This window comes from Pundamilia nyererei, unplaced genomic scaffold (genome assembly GCF_000239375.1).
Source record: "Pundamilia nyererei isolate P.nyererei 1_Seehausen unplaced genomic scaffold, PunNye1.0 scaffold00138, whole genome shotgun sequence".
Classification (NCBI taxonomy): Eukaryota; Metazoa; Chordata; class Actinopteri; order Cichliformes; family Cichlidae; genus Pundamilia; species Pundamilia nyererei.
The window spans coordinates 1,227,213-1,243,419 of record NW_005187539.1 but is presented as its reverse complement, the minus strand read 5'-3'; the positions used below and the strand labels follow the sequence as shown (position 1 = coordinate 1,243,419).

General features: G+C 40.9%; 1 protein-coding gene across 2 annotated transcripts in view; it reads right to left on the bottom strand.

Moving 5' to 3' along the window:
* Positions 1-6: 6 nt before the first annotated feature.
* Positions 7-16,207, bottom strand: part of paqr6 (progestin and adipoQ receptor family member VI) — a 28,517-nt gene continuing 12,316 nt past the window's right edge. For both annotated transcript variants that reach the window (XM_005744058.2, XM_005744059.1), the window contains exons 2-8: positions 12,564-12,829; positions 10,155-10,282; positions 9,480-9,685; positions 6,344-6,470; positions 4,990-5,086; positions 3,925-4,069; positions 7-2,319 (exon numbers count right to left, since the gene is read on the bottom strand). In XM_005744058.2, the coding sequence (XP_005744115.1) occupies positions 2,054-2,319; positions 3,925-4,069; positions 4,990-5,086; positions 6,344-6,470; positions 9,480-9,685; positions 10,155-10,282; positions 12,564-12,829 (1,235 nt within the window). In that variant the 3' untranslated portion in view covers positions 7-2,053. The remainder of the gene's footprint in view (positions 2,320-3,924; positions 4,070-4,989; positions 5,087-6,343; positions 6,471-9,479; positions 9,686-10,154; positions 10,283-12,563; positions 12,830-16,207) is intronic.

Below are 16,207 nucleotides of genomic sequence, written 5' to 3'. Positions count from 1 at the left end.
GGGGGGGGGCCGCAATACAATTTATTTGCATTTGTCAGGCCCAGTTTTGGAGACACTCTTAAATCTGCTGGAACCAACTGGCATTCGCCGCTTTGTGCTTGAATTACACAAAAAATATACTTTGAAAACTGAGCAGCACTGTCTCTTTCTACAAATCATAATCAAATAAATAGAGAAATTGTAGTTTTAAATTCACTTCATTTCAGTTAGATTTCAGAGATGATCTTCTGCTTTCAGTTTGGTTTTTGTTGACTCACACACGTCAACACCAAAGACTCAAACACCTGTGACAAATTTCACTGTTAAAGACTAAAATGAGAGACTTTTTAGTTTTGTAATCACTAAATATTGCTTAAATGATGTTAAATAAATGTTCTTTTTTTCTCGTTTTAGTCAGTAATAACGGCCGTGGCCAGTTTTACAGGACAGTAAGAACTACTTTCTTTCAGCTACAAGCTACACCCATGATGGGAAGCGTGCGTTTGTGATACTGTATAAACACCGACCTCTTCACCCCTCAGCTGAGCTCTGTTAACGAGCACCAGATGTAGAAAATAGCAGAAAGAAAATAGTTCCTGTGTGAAACGTTTTGCAGGGGCGTGATTTCTAGAAAGAGACAATTACAGCTCAGTTATTTCTGAGCACAACGAGGCAAATATGAAGTCAGTTTTTCAGGACAAGGCAGAGAACTTTTCAGCAGATATCTCCAAAACTGCGAAGCTCACACAAAACCAATCTAGATGGTCCTGCAAAGTGCAGTTTAGACTCCCAATAATGGTCAAAACTACTTGATAAGATGGGCCTTCTTTTCAGTGTTATTGTTAGCTCACCTATCTGATACAAAAACAAAAAATTAACTGTCTTCCTTTCCGTTAATGCAGCTACAACAAGCAATAAATATTCTATAAATAGAAGAGTGGTAAATGGTCACAAGATACCTAAAGTATAGGAAAGGTTAATAGTTTGCAAAGTGCACCAGATACTGCAACAACACAAAGCTCCCACATTAATATCATCCCAGGCTATGGCTAGCTAACTATACATCTCTCCTCCCTCCATTCCTCTTAATTCAACCAGTAGTTATTATAAACCACACATGCTGGAAATTTCTCCAGACTCGAAATATAACAAACTGGTTTTATTTATGTATTTATTTTTTGCTTGTAATTTTAAGTGCTTTTCCCCGCTTTACCTGATAGTTCAGAGTGGATCTTATGAGACGTGATGGAAAGGTAAAATGGTGCCATTTGCTCAGAACATAAAATTGTTGAAGACCTTCAGGGGGCATGAGGCCACTATAGTGTTGCCATGGGAACACCAAATGGTTATAAAAATGGTACCTGTCTTTTAATCACCGCAGCACTGTAACCTGTGGCAGATTGTAGGGTTCATAATAAAGGCAGGCAATCAGAAAGAGAACCACACTGGTCTGCAAATCAATGCCAGTCAGAGTGGAATCAATAGGTAGATATATAAGAGCCGGCAATCCAGTCTGCATCACGTTATGAAGAGGTGAACATGTGTTGTCCATGCTGCTTTAACGCACAGGACAACTTCACTGACCAATGTGTCCAGTTACAGAGAATATTTCCATAATCACTGAATAACAGAAACAGAGTTTCTGACGCTGTTAATTAAAAAAAGAATCCCTGCAAATTGTGACATTGTTTCCAGTTTGAAGCTTGTAGTGATCCACTGCAAACAGGCACTTAGGTGTCGTGTTACCACAGCTTGCTTCCTTCAACCCAGAGCCTTTTTCATATAAGTCAGCAATGAGAAGCATAAAAACAAACAATCATTGGTAGATGTGTTTTCAGCCTCACTTCCATTAACACCAGAAAAAGGCTTTGATAACAGTGTCTGGGTCCTCAGCTTCTGCGTAAACACACGAACACGTCAGACGTGCAACGCTGCCGGGACATGGAATATAAAGTGAGAAACTAAAGGTGTTAAACAAGCACTACTGTCAACTGTAGTTGCTGAGACAGACAAACAGCCGAACCTTTCCTTTGGAAAGCGAATCAGCTTTTATGAGGCGGAAAACGCCCCGCCCTCACTGCTCCTTGCACCCGCAGGTGGATGAGTGTGGCTGGTTGGGGCTGCGGCACGGCTTCCAGAGCAGCGGGGCGCTGAAAATGCCGATTATTCCGAGGTTGATGGCGAGGCTGATGGCGAGTGCCCCGATGGTCCCAAGAAAAGATGGCATCATTCCGTGGTTCAGGAGCCACGTCCTCCGCGATGTCATATCTGCGATCACACCCTCCATCTGGAAGTGGGACCCCACCACAGCGCTGACGTGGAAGAGCTGGTGGCTGTGGCCTTTGGGAAGGAAAGATGAAACAAAAACAGTCGAGTCAAGTCGCCGAACTGAATGGGCGAGTCCAACAGTAAAACTATGGCGTCGCTACTATCCAGAGCAGCTTTGAATTATTCACAGTTTAAAGTAATCCTCGTTTGCTTAGGCTGGGTTTTTGATGTGGTTTGAAGCTTCGTGTCTGTGAAGGTTCTCAGTCATCCAGGTCATCGTAGTCAAAGGAGCTTGCAAAGAAAAGCGTCTGGACTTCTTTAAGTTACTTGAAGACGTTTCACCTCTGAGAAGCTTCTTCAGTTCTAAGGTCAAATGGTGGAGAGTCCCAGATTTAAACTCTCCACCATTTGACCTTAGAACTGAAGAAGCTTCTCAGATGAGAGGTGAAACGTCTTCAAGTAACTTAAAGAAGTCCAGACGCTTTTCTTTGCAAGCTCCTTTGACGTTTGAACCTTTGACTAAACCATCTCGTGAGTCATAGGGTTACAGTCCTGTCAACAAAGCCATCATAAAGCTGTATGATACACTGTCCTAAGCCGGGAATGATAACACTCCACATATTAGAGAAAAGAAGAAGCAGGAGTAAGGCTATCCTCTGAGGACCGGGAGGCAATGTGCAATTTTCAATAGTCCTTAAATAACTCTGCTGTGAACATTGTTGAAATATTTGATACTTTATTTCACTCGTCATTGAGTCCTAAAGGGATGCACGCTCCAAGTGTTGGAGATGGTGTGGATCATCAGGAGCTTATGTTTTGGAGACGCTTAACACACAAAACACTGAATATATCATTTAAGACTTGTACACTATGAGATTGAGAGTTTGTACCTAAAACACTTTCGTGCCATGAAGCTGAGGAGAGATACAAAACTTCTTAGACTGCCAGTAAGAAAAAAAAAAAGTGTATAACCAGTAAATTCAGCACCACCCTCAGCTGATGGAGCTCTACAGGAAATATTTCTTTCAACAAAGGAATGATGGACTGGAATAACTGGAATTCTCTTTTTTGTATTCGAAAAGTTGGGAAAGACCCTTTTTTAATATCTAAGCACCATTTCCTAATAAACAAATCTTTAAAAATCTCCTCTTCTTTTCAAAGATTAACAAATGCAGCAGCTTTTTGTCCGCCTTCAGAGGCGTTTGAAACAATGACACTTGTGTGAAACCTCACCAGAGAAAACAAAACAATCCACCGAGCAAAGAAAGGTTTGCGCAGGTTTACACACCATCATTCCAAAGCCTGTTTGATATCGAGCCATTATTTAGCGTCAATTGTGCAGCAACCAGCAGGGAAAACATTCAAAAACAAGCAAAGACAATAGAAGGCAAATGTAAGCGTTGCAGTCCCACACGGAGGCCAAACTAAAGAACACGGTGCTTAGAGAATAACGCTGACCCTCCCAAAGGCCTTTCCCAAACTATTGTTCATAAACTTACATGTATTCATATCTTGGAGCGAACTCAATGAAAACAGAGGCTTCTGAAACTTCAAAAGCTTTTGTACGTGCACTTGAATTTGAATGCGACTCATTTGGTTATTTTTCTTCGTCTTTTAACTGGCATTAAGTTTCGAAAGTGTGTTCCAAGCTGTACTGAGCGCCACCAAAGGACGTACCGAAGTAGTCGAAGCACCCTGGGGCCAGTCTCTCCGGGAGGTGGGCGGTAAACAGAAAACAAGTGAGGAAGGCGAAGAGGAGGTGGTAACAGTGATTGGACAAGGCGCCGGTTGGACTGCAGCTTCCACCGCAGCACAGAAGAATCTAAACACAGGGGGAAAAAACCGATTCTATTATTGGATTAAACACAGATTAACACTGATTGTCGGAGCATTACTGACCCAGACAGAAAAGTGACTTGCATAATGCACAAACTAATGAGGAATAGTGTAGTGATTAGGGGAATTAACTGATGGCAAACATTTGTATTAGATAAACAAAGGAAATCAGATTCTGGGATAGTGAGCCAAAGTCCTATTACCGGTACATTATTAAAGAGTGGCACTTATCAGCGTTTATGTAATGACACAAACAAACAGACCAACACAAGCTGTGGCTTTTGAAAAAGATACTTGTTCAGAGTGGAAATTAAGGTCAAATTAAGTAAGAGAAGAATTCAATTATGCACGTGTATTATACGCCACTTTCTTCCTTTCAGATGTCGGAGCAAACTCTGTGAACTCAATTACTCAGCAGCTTGATATAGAGAAGAATCTACTGCCTCCAGATATATACAGAAACGACAAACACATCACACAGTCTGCAACTCCCACTCTGTGGTTTTCTTCCAATTTCCAGCTCCTTTGTAGTGTCAAAGAAATAAAATAAAACCTTCACGAGATGAAAAAGATGAGAATCTTCCAATATAACCCCCCCCCCTCTCTCTTTTTTTCACTGGTGCCAGGCCTAAAAATGAAACGGGAGGAAAGCACAGACCAGCAGAGCGAACAGGACCAGCCTTTCATATCGATCATTAATTAATAAAAGGAATCATCACCTTTGTGTATGTGCTATGGTATAACCGAGTACGAGTTGAGCTGATGAGTAAAAGAAGACTATATATTTGTTGATTTTATAAAACATCTGAACACAAAGGCTGTAGAAAGTCAGAAACAGTGAAAGTCTGTGAGCTGAGAGTGTGAGCACCATCACTTCACTTTTCGGTCTCCTTTAACGTGACTTACCCTGTAAACCAGAGGGACGGTGTCAAAAATAAATGGGACGACAAATGCTATGGTCCGAAGGGCTTTACTTCTCTTTGGGAACTGCAACTCCAGGAACCTGCGGAGGCCAGCAGAGGGCAGCGATCATTTCACTTTGTCATCTCCTCGCCTTTCAAAGTAGCGCGTGTCAGCCCAAGTTGTCGAGAAGCTAATGTAAGCAAGCTATGCAAGAGTAAGTCCCTCTGATCATATTACTCCTTGGCTTTGGTGCACCCTGCGTTCACGACACTGAAAGAATACAGAAAGCAAATACTGTTGCAGATTAGGATCAGGCCGTTTACATTTGACTTAAAAGACACCAAAGCGCTGAGGATGCAAAATGGGGGAGGGGCACTTGCTCAGTGTGACCCTTCTGAAGTTTGTCCTGATAAAGTTCAGGAGTTTTGGACACGGTTCACTAAAATATTTGTAGTATTTAACCAATGCAAACTCCATGCAGATGCAGTATTTGTCAGTATGAGAGGAAGACAACCTAAGTAAACTATTCTCATTATAGACTCTTCTCATAAGATGAAAGCCCAAGGGGGAGGCTCTCCCTTCAAGCACGCACTGTTGAGCTGGCAGGAGTACCAGCCTTAAAAGTCCTATAAACTATTCTGAATTCTAAATATTTGGCTTTTGCAGGTGGCTCCTTAGCTGGGCCGCAGGCATGGACGACTTCTCTTTTGCTTTGTTACTGTACACAGGATAGATCGCTGAATTTCCTGAAATACCTCTTTCTTTAAACATACCAGTACACTACACATGAAAAAAAAAAAAAGGAGTTAAGGCAAACTGTTGGTGCAAGGAAGGTGTAGAGGGCAAGCCTACGCTTGAAGCCACTGTGGTGTTCGCCATAGTCACAGTCCAATAACTCCAGCTGTACTTATCTTGTCCATTTAACAACTTTATTGGATTCCATCGTTTGTGTTTGTTGTTCAACAGTACTTAGTATCCAACGTCATTTTACATAAAATCACACAAACTGTTTGATCCTTCCGACCAACAACACCTGACGCTAAGTACATGTGTCTACCTTAAATACAGTCCCATAAACACACCAGGCTGTAAAAACACTAAAAGTGACCCTCAGCAGCACACATAAGGTAACAACACACACAAAAAAAATGGCTGCTACAGGAGGAGCAAACAATTATTTGGAAATCTATTGTTCCACAGAAGTGAGCTACATTCAGTCAAACTCTGACATCCAAGTTTTTAAACTCACAAGGCTTATTTACCTTGATTTGTGCACGACTGTAAGATGCAGGATGCTCAAAGTTGAATTTTCTAAGCAAGCCTGAGGACAGAGAGGATGTAAACATCAGCTTCTTACCTGGAATAGCAGGACAGGCTGGTACAGAACACCGTGTTTCCGATGGCAATGGGAACAAAATGCTGATGAAGCCAAGTGTTTACCCAACACTCTGGCATGACGTAGTATCCGTAGCTTATGGCACATCCTGATTTAAAACAGGAAATTAAAAATATTTATTACATCAACTGACCCGAGAGAAGCCTGAACAACTAACAGCTGATAAATAAACATATTTCATTCTGACTGCAGGACAATAATGGCAGACAAAGAATTTCAGCTACAGTAACTGACAGTGAAACTTTTATTTTAAATATGTTGTTATTAATCCTCAAAATACCTGCAACATTTCCCCCCAAAATTAAAGAATAGATTCAAAGCACACAAAAAAATTGAAAGCTGCAACTTAATGCTACAGTGTCTTAAAAAACAAACAAGGGGGGGGCACCAAAGAAAGAAAATTAGCATTTTACAAATAGTTTTTTTATTAATGAATATTACACTAGTGACTTCTACTTCAAATACTTTAAAAAAGATCAAAGCAGAAAGAGAAGCATGTCAGAGATCTTTGAAACTAAATGAGGCTGTTAACTAAAATCAAAGACTCTTATATGAAGCAGAAAAACAGTGCATAATATACGTGGGACTTGTAACCCAAATAAGTAGCTCTGATGTTTCTCTCTGGAGAAACGCCACAATCAAAGCTCTGCCTGGGACCACCGAGTGTGCGCTGTGTTCTTTTTGTCCTGTAGTGACACCGCCTGCTGATCTTATTCCTGAGATGGACTTGAGCATTTTAAACTGGGTAAATCTTGGCCCTAAGAAGCTTTGTGGTAGATTACTAGTGGGCCAGCCATGGGCCAACCCCCCCCCAAAAAAATAACAGGACTTCTAAGAGGGCCTCAGTTAATGTTTAACTGCTGGTTTGGGATTCTATATATGGTACAGAGATCATATATATAGACAGATAATCTGAAATGCATGTGCAGTATATCAATCAATATCAAGTTGTCTTCTTGTACTAGTGTATCTTGAAAAATAGATGTGTTTTTTTTCATAAATTATTTTTTAAGTTAATTTGAATATACTATATATTTATTAAAAATAAGGTGAAATATTTGATGCTTTTGAGTTTTAATTTTTATGTAAATGGATCGTTTCTCATTATCTTAGATTCATATAAAATTTCCAAAGACCAATGAAAATGTTAAACTTCTGAAAATGACGTTCATTTATACTCTCAAACGCCTGATACATTTACAACTAATGCATGAAGAACACAATATTATATTTTTTTGATCTGCTCTAGTATGTGCTCACCCTCAAATATGCAGGCAGGTGGTGGGGAAAGAGTTTGCAAATGAACAGCTGCGCAACAAGCAAACCTTCCTTAAAAAACAGGTATGTTCAGTTCCCTCTTTGTGGAAGTTCCTTGTAAAAGCAGGTGCATGCGGGAGGGAAATACTATTCATAGGAGAGCTGGTTATGAAATCAAGCAAATACTGGAGCCATAAAACCCGATCCATCTTTCAGGACGGTGGCAGAAAGGAGAGTAACATTGTTTCCGTGTGCTTTGAGTGCGAGGCATGTCTGATTTCCATATAATCGCAAAGGCTAACACAAGCAAAAATGCTTTGAATATTACTGTGGAACGGAACTTACCATGCAAACAGTTCAGAGGAGAAAGAAAGCAACGTTTCATCTCTTAGTATGGGATGCATGCACTATTATGGATAGACCTTAATAACGGAGCAGTCATCCTTAATGAGATGCATGATGGTTGATCAGCCTGTTAAATGTGTTTCATAAAACAGAACCACCTCAAACTGTTTGACTTTACTGTGGTTTGGAGTGTTTCAAGCACCTCGGCCTTTACCCGTTAAATCTAAATTATTCTGTGTGTTATATTTTAAACTGTTTTCTTAAGGTGGAATCTACAACCATTTATTTATTTACCAGGAGATGGAGAGACTGAGGAGACGGTCTATAAACAAACCTCTTTCCTTCACGTAGTTCAAAGATGGAAAAGATAAAGAGATGAAATTCTGAGCATTACGTTGTTTTCTCCGTTGATATTTGGTTACCTAGTAACGCTATCACGCGCTAAAGAAACAAAATACACCCCCAGACATTAAACACTGCTGTGGCATCAGGACTTTTGCATTCAACCCCCCCGTGCACAAAGATTTACTACCTACAACCAGCCTGGATAGAGCTCACCTCCAAATCCTCATCCTGCTGCTTCTTCTCTGCTCAGAAAGAAGACTTTGTCTCGGGTGGCATGACCCATGAAGTAACGTAGCTTTAGCTTACTGTAACTCAGACAACTCAAACTGAGACAGGATGACACAAAACCATGTGACACATTAATCTAAAGTGAAATCTCATGATATTTCTTGCTGCGTGTAGCTGCTCCCTAAGCTGAAAAAGAACTCATGAAGACCATAGCTCGCTATAGCAAGTATCTGGTATCAATTCTAGGTGACTTCCTTGATGAGTTATTACAGTCACAAGATTTTCAGAAAACTTGACCTCTGACCAAACTTCTTCTGTTCACAAAGGTGAGTGTCCACACTGACCACCCGCCTCCCACCCAAGCAGGATGATGACAATACCCCATCAACTTTTCACAGCTGAGGGGTAAAAAGGATGCGACAGCTCAGAACGTCTCCCAGAAACAAACAAACAAAAAAATCGGGACAAAATAAATCTTCTTATAATCCACAACTACTTCAAAGTTAACATTTTCATTCTGCTTTTTACTTATTTTATATATACACATTTTTGTTGTCTTCTCTAGTGTTGTTTTTTACCTTGGCCATCTGTTTTTATCTAACAAAGGCAGACGGGGAGGTAACAGAGCTGAACTGATGTCTGTATAAGAAGCAAAGCCAATATCACAGAGTGATGACACTGTAGTGTTAGACTTCACATCCCTGATTCTGCAGTGCTGGCGTGCTTCTTAAAAATGACACACTGTGTCCCCTTGGGACTGTTCAGGGAAACAATCAAAATAGAGTGTCATAAAGAGTGATCTCAGAGGAGTGTGAAAAGAGCTACAGACTCCTCTTTATGATTTCAAGATCGTCCTGTTTCTTGGTAATGTACAATAACATCAAAAATGCTTTTAGGACTCCACCACCAGGGGTTTCTTTACCTAAGCTGTAGAGGCTGAGAGCTCCGTAGTCAAAGAAGTAGCAGATGTGGCGGGACTCTGCGGACATGGTGCTGAAGGTGTGTGCACAACTGGACGTGAAGGGGTAAACGCAGATGAGCATCATGTACACCAGCAGCGGCCAGGTGTAGCTGTCAGTCAGGAAGTTCAGGGTAGAGCAGAGAACGCAGAAACGCCACAGAAAGTACCTACAAGAATTTATTAACAAATTAAAAATGTATATATACAAAAATGTGACCCCATACAGGTACATGTAACTGATGCTACCGTGTAATATGTTGGCACATGCATCTGTTTCCAGGTTGTAGATTTACTACAGAGAAGTACTCTGTGACTGTGTTTCTTAATTAGCAATGTCACTGCTTCTCTCTGACATCCTGTGAGCTTCAAAGCTCTCTGACTTCACGTGTATTTTGATTCAGACTTAGTGAATTTTCCAGATGTAGCCTCCACATTTCCCCACCTGTCTGTTTTTCTCTCCAGCACTATGAGAATTTTCAAGATTAAATCTCTGACTTTCAGTGATCCTTAGAAACTCTGTCGTGTTTACACAGCTGGAACGCTGACAAATGTTCACTTTACCGCTTGCTTTGATCATGAATATAACTAGACTTGTTCAAGTCTGGTGTGAATGAGAGGACACCAAACAAAACTCACCATGTTGGGAGGAAGTGGGTCCAGATGTTGATCGTCTCGTTGTTCATTTGGAAGCTGCTGAGGATACAGTCCAGTGCTGAGCTCCTTGGGTGACGGTATCCAGAGATGATGCCGTCCTCCCTGAACACCTGCGGAGCAAGCAGACAATCCAGGTGACAGGTGTGAAATTCAGCCAATCCTCGAAAAGGAAAAGCTGATCATCAAACTTCATCAGTAAGCAGAGAGTTTGCAGAACCACTGTATCGTTTAGTTACACTACAGTCCTAATGATGCTTGGTTTCTGAGGCCAATATCAGTATTTCAATTAAATAAATGTTCATTTTCACTTTCCTCTAAACATAAAACCTTATTAGATCCTTTTGATAGTCATCATTAAAATGCCGATATTTTTATATTTTCATCGATCTGTTGTGGAAGAAACGTTCAAAAAAAAAAAAAAAAAAAAAAAAAGATCATTTCCACAAAAGCCAAGTTTGCACCAAAAACTACAGAAAAAAGTTACAAATATGTAGCAGAACTTTACTAGTGGTAATTATTTTTTATCTAGCCCCTTAAAGTGTCTGTATATAGTTCTACAACTGTTTTCACTACAGTATGTAGTGAAAACTTGTTTCTTTATGGTAAAACATCCATGACCGGATCCATCTGGATGTTGCAAGAGGAAAAGATGTTAAGACAAACAAAGATGACAACTATGTAAATATTTAGCAGGAGGGCTCTAATATCACTGCCAGTTCACACAGATTACAGTACAGCACAGACTACAGTGAGTTGAAGGGAAAGTTCAGGTCGATGGTAACACGTTAGATGTTATGATTAGGTTTTTGAGATCTACTTTATTCATCACACCCAGCGAACTTTATATTAAAGGCTGTCGTTTTTTACAGGTATTACCGGACTGTACCCAACTCAAAAAATAAAGTAGAACAATATAACTGGAGTATATGTTGCTGATCCCAGCAACAGTTTTTAATGTTTTCAGATGTGAAAAAAAAACTTTTTAAACTCCAATAACAAAACCAGGGGCCTAATTTTAGTCTACACACTGAACTCATGGCTGGAAACCATGCTGCAGAACTGCTGCATGCAAACTATTTGTCACTTATGAGATAAGGTCACTACAGAAGGGAGGACGGCAGCCAAAGCAGATGCTTGAACTGCAGGGCTCTGGCTCCTGCTGACAGGCTTACAGCCACAATCAGCTACCACAATTTTTTTCTGCTGAAGTGTGAAGATTAACCCTCATATGGCAGAACCATTGTGTGCAAATACACTATGGCTCAGTTTCTGAGACATGGATTAAGCCTAATCTTAAACTAAACTTCTTTCAGTTGAGATTTCTTTACTTTATGTCTATGACTGGGCTTAATGCACGTCTGTGAAACTGGCTGTATGTCTGCAAGGCTGCAAGGTGCAGTGGGTCAGGGTTCGGAGGTAATCACATGATGAAATCCTGGTCGTGGAAGCAAATAAAAGCCTTGAAGTAAAAATACAAACACGGAGGTATAAAAATAATATTATGCAATTTATCATTAAGGTTAAGTGAGACAAAATCCTAAATGTCTGTGGATTTACCACACAGTTTAGACTGTGTAGCACACTGTGGTCCTTTTTTAAATGTGTGGTGAAAATATTGCAATTAGGAGCTTTCAAAAGTTTTAAAACCAGTTACAACTAACTAAAACAAACCAATCTAATTATTTTATCAAATTAATACATTTTCTCGCCCTCCTTTCAGAAAAAAGCAACTATATTTAAAGCATATTACTCTCTGCTGTGCCTGTGCATTGATTAAATGATGCAACCTGATGAAACAATAATTATCATACTACAAGAACAGCAAAAAAATAAGAAAAAAAAAACAGGTTGCAAACTCATCTGTAGCGCATCATAGGCTCATTTACATGGAACAAACTGAAAGACTACACAGCATAAAAATATCTCTTGGCATCGCTATTGTTTGAGGCTCGAGTCATTCGTCAGGCCGGGTCATATCCTGACAGACAAACCTGAGCGTTTCCTGGTGTTACATAAGACAGTAAGAAAAAATAAACATGCATTACATAAACAGAAGAACGGATGCTTGGCTTTATAGACACGACTATTGACAAAATCATTTCTCTGAAGACTTCTACAAATAACTGATGTCCATAATAATAATAATAATAATAATAATAAAGCACTGCAGCTTCTCTGCAATTAACCTTCTGAAATGCTGTGTAATGCCACAAATGCTTTAAACTTGAGTGGAGGGCTGATTATTCGCCTCATATGTATTTACATTCACCTCTTAGTCCTTAAGAGTTTAAGAATACCTTCATCTAAGGAACAGAACCAACCCACCACCTTTTCCCATCAGTTATACGGTCCTAACAGACTGGACCTGGGTACACCAGGTTACTTTCTTACCTTGGGGACTTGGTGGATGTCAAAGAGCTGAGGAAGTTTGAAGCTAAGCATGTCTGCGGGAAGCCTGATGGCACCCCTCCCTCTTTGACAAACTTCCCTGAGCCTGGCTCGCCCCCCACGGCAGAGGACGAGCCACACGGGGTAGTCAAACACCGGTATTCTTGCCGCTAGGTCTGTTCTGTTCGGGTCCCATTTCAAGCAGCGCGCCCAGCCCTGGCTCCACCCAATGCCACTACTGGCCCCAATCCCACGCCACACAGGAAACACTGCAGGGACACAAAGACATGCACACAATCAGACACCAAGATAAGACCAAAACCTTGACTTCCTCACACTGGCTCCACATAAAAAAAAGAGAATTTTTTTATGATTATCCATACAGTTTTGGTTACTATCAGTCAACAGTGATGTTTGGTAATACACCTGTGCATTATTAAGTGTCAGAGACTTTATTGTTAACATATTTATACATGACTTATGAAGTGATGATCAGATTTGCTGGTTGCTTGGTGTTACTCTGATTGCATGCAAAACCTGTAATTTAAAACTAATTAAAATGCACAGTATTAACTGATAAAAGACAGCTTTCACCCCCCAAAAAAATAAATAAAATCATGCGCTTCTTTCAGCATCATCAATGCATCATCAAGTTTTTTTTATTTTTATTTTCAGAAAATAAATTCCAGTAAAAGGTTGAAGACAGAAAGTGGCTAACAGCTATTGTGAATTGTAATTTAGGGCACTGAAGGAAATGATGATGTGCTCATCATTAAATCTGACCACCTGCTTTGTTTTGGTCATCACTTTGATCCACTGAAATCCACTCGCACAAATGCACCACACCGGATAACTGGTTCATCTGATGGCCTCCACCGTTAAAGTTTATATGACAGAGTCCTCGAGTGTGACATCTCTGTGGACTGGAGCAGACGCTGAGAACAATCGCGTATTGTCGTCGCTCTTGAGACCTACCCAGACATTGATTTAAAGAATGCCCGGCATTGTCACGCTGCAGAGGCCTGTGACCAAATGCAAAAATGTAATAAGAACATGTTTGTGTGAGCCACAGCCTTGCTGACCACTGCCCACTGGCTCACAATGGGAGTGTGAGCATTGCAACTGGATCATGTGGCAGTGGAAGAGGGCAGCCTAGTCTGAATTAGACTGATTTTCTTTAACAATTTGTGGACAGATAGCAGCATTATTTACCTTTGGAAGTAATGGCAGCAAGATAGGAAGGCCAGGAGGGTCAGCTGGAGCCTACCGATGCTCATGACTGTTAAATACCCACTGCATTGTATCTAACAACATCTAACCATTTCCTTCTCCAAAAATGTATCTTTTGCCTTGTTTTTACCCGTGTCTGGTAATATGTATTGCACTAACACCTTCTGAAAGTTGAAGTAATGCACCTGAAAGAAGAACACGTTTAACTGCCAAACACAGGAGTGATAAAACCTGTGTAGCCTGGTGAGGTTTGATGCTACGGTTCAAACAGGTTAACCTGTTAGCAGTCGGACGTACCGCCCACGGTACATTGGATGGTTTAGGGGACTAATTGTAAATTTGTAGGACTGCTAAGGGGTTAAACGTGCACAGCAAAGACTATTGTGACTGAAACAGAAGTTCTGACAAACGGAAAAGCTAGCACCTTACAAGTCTATGCCACTATGCACAGACTCCATAGTATTAGGCTCGAATTGAATTCGTTTAGGGCATTTCTGGCCTCAGTTACCAGGACAAAATGTCCTACCATACTCCAAATTTTTTAAGTAGTTTGGAGAACATGAAAAAGAGTTCAAGGTGTCCAAATTCCCCAGATCTCAGTCCAGTTGAGCATCATCCCCTCTGGCAGGGTGAGAGCAACAAGAAGGGGCCGCTGCTTACTGCACCCCAGCTGCAGGCCCCGGCCTATTAACAGTGACAAAGTGCGCTTTGTGGAGGCTAAAGCCTTGAGAGTACAGGGACCAAAGGATGACTGTTACACGCTGCACTGGATGGAAATGAGGCATCTCACAAACACACACACACACACACACACACATACATACAACAGAGTCCCACCATTGCTCAAGTGCTCGGTGCACTAGCATGCAAGCACGCTGGCACAAATCCTGCATTCACTATGGCTGGAAAGCATAGCTGCACACAAACAACTTATAATACCACAGAGCTTGAGTTAATAATAAAAGCTACTGACAGCCACAAGGTTCACACCTAGAAAAAAAAAAGCTCATTTAGATTCAGATCATTGGCAGTGTGCCACCAATCATTTAGTGCGAGATGTAGGTGTGTTTTTGTTGGAAGGTGTGTGAATGCTGCGAATGTTAATTCTTTGTACTCAGCTTCGGGGACCAAAACAAGTGGAAGATATATGTTTTTATATTGAATTCTAGACAGATCAGTCAATGTTTAAATGTGAAATGAAATATGAAGCCAACAGGGAAGTGCCAAAAGTGCAGTTTCTTTCCTTCTTCTTGGGACTCTCATGTTAAAGTTTAACAAAGTTAAAAAGTATATTTACAGCTTGGTACACAAAACAGTTTTGGCCTCTGTGGATAATTTCCTCCTTCCCAACAAATTTATGGGTTGGGAATTTTTCACACTGATTATACGTTCTGCATCCATAAGTCCACTACGGTCTGATTGATGCAAATTTCATCATAGAGTGTGAGTCCAAAGGTTCGTGCTGTTGTTCGCATGGATGGCGATTTTTTTGTGAGTGTATGGACTCGTCTGCAGAGACTTTGCACTACAACACATCAGCGGCACTTATGCAGAGGGAAGAAGACTTCAGAGAAATAGAACAAGAATAGAACAACAGAACTTGGCCGTCACATCTCCAGGTGTCTGTGTCTTTATCCACAGCAGAGTATAAGGCTTCCAGCCTGCATTTGTGCCTTTTGGAAGCATTTCTCATGGAGTTATGTGACAGGATATCTACCGTAAATTATCCTGCTCCATGGTGGAGACCTTAAAAGAAGATTGTGCTTTAGTTTAAAGTACTCGAGTTTCACTCTCCTGTTCATCTGTTACTTGGGGCTGGGCGGTACGGTGGTGCGATGGTTAGCACCAGCTAGAAGGTCCTGGGTTTGAATCCAGACTGCGTCTGTCTGTCTCTCGCCTTTGCGAGATGCACATGCAAATGTACAAATACTGCAATACTTTTGTCAGTGGGACACAGGCTCAGTCACCTCCATGTTAGACACTGACTTAATGCATTTAGAAGAACATTTCTGAGATAACCATTTTAGGAAACAGAAAGCTTGAATGGGTTCCCAGTTCACCTTCAGTGCAGGCTCAAAGAAAAGCATCAAACATCAAACACAAGAGGCAACATCCACCTGTAGCCTGAAGCTCAGGACCAGAGCCAAATCAGCACAACATGCTGAGCATTCAATAAACAAACAGCGCCTGAAAAAGCTGATAAGCAGTCAAATGAGGGAGTGCCACCTTTTTCTTTTTTTCTACACAGTTTTGGATTAGAGGATGTAACCAAACAAGTGGAAAAGTAATCTAGTAATGAATGTGCCAAAGACACTACAGCACCATGACAGGCTCAAAACTCGAGCCTCATCTTCACCCCACCCTTCTTCCTGAGGCCGTGCTCCCTTGACAGATTAACTGAGCCATTCGGGAAGCCC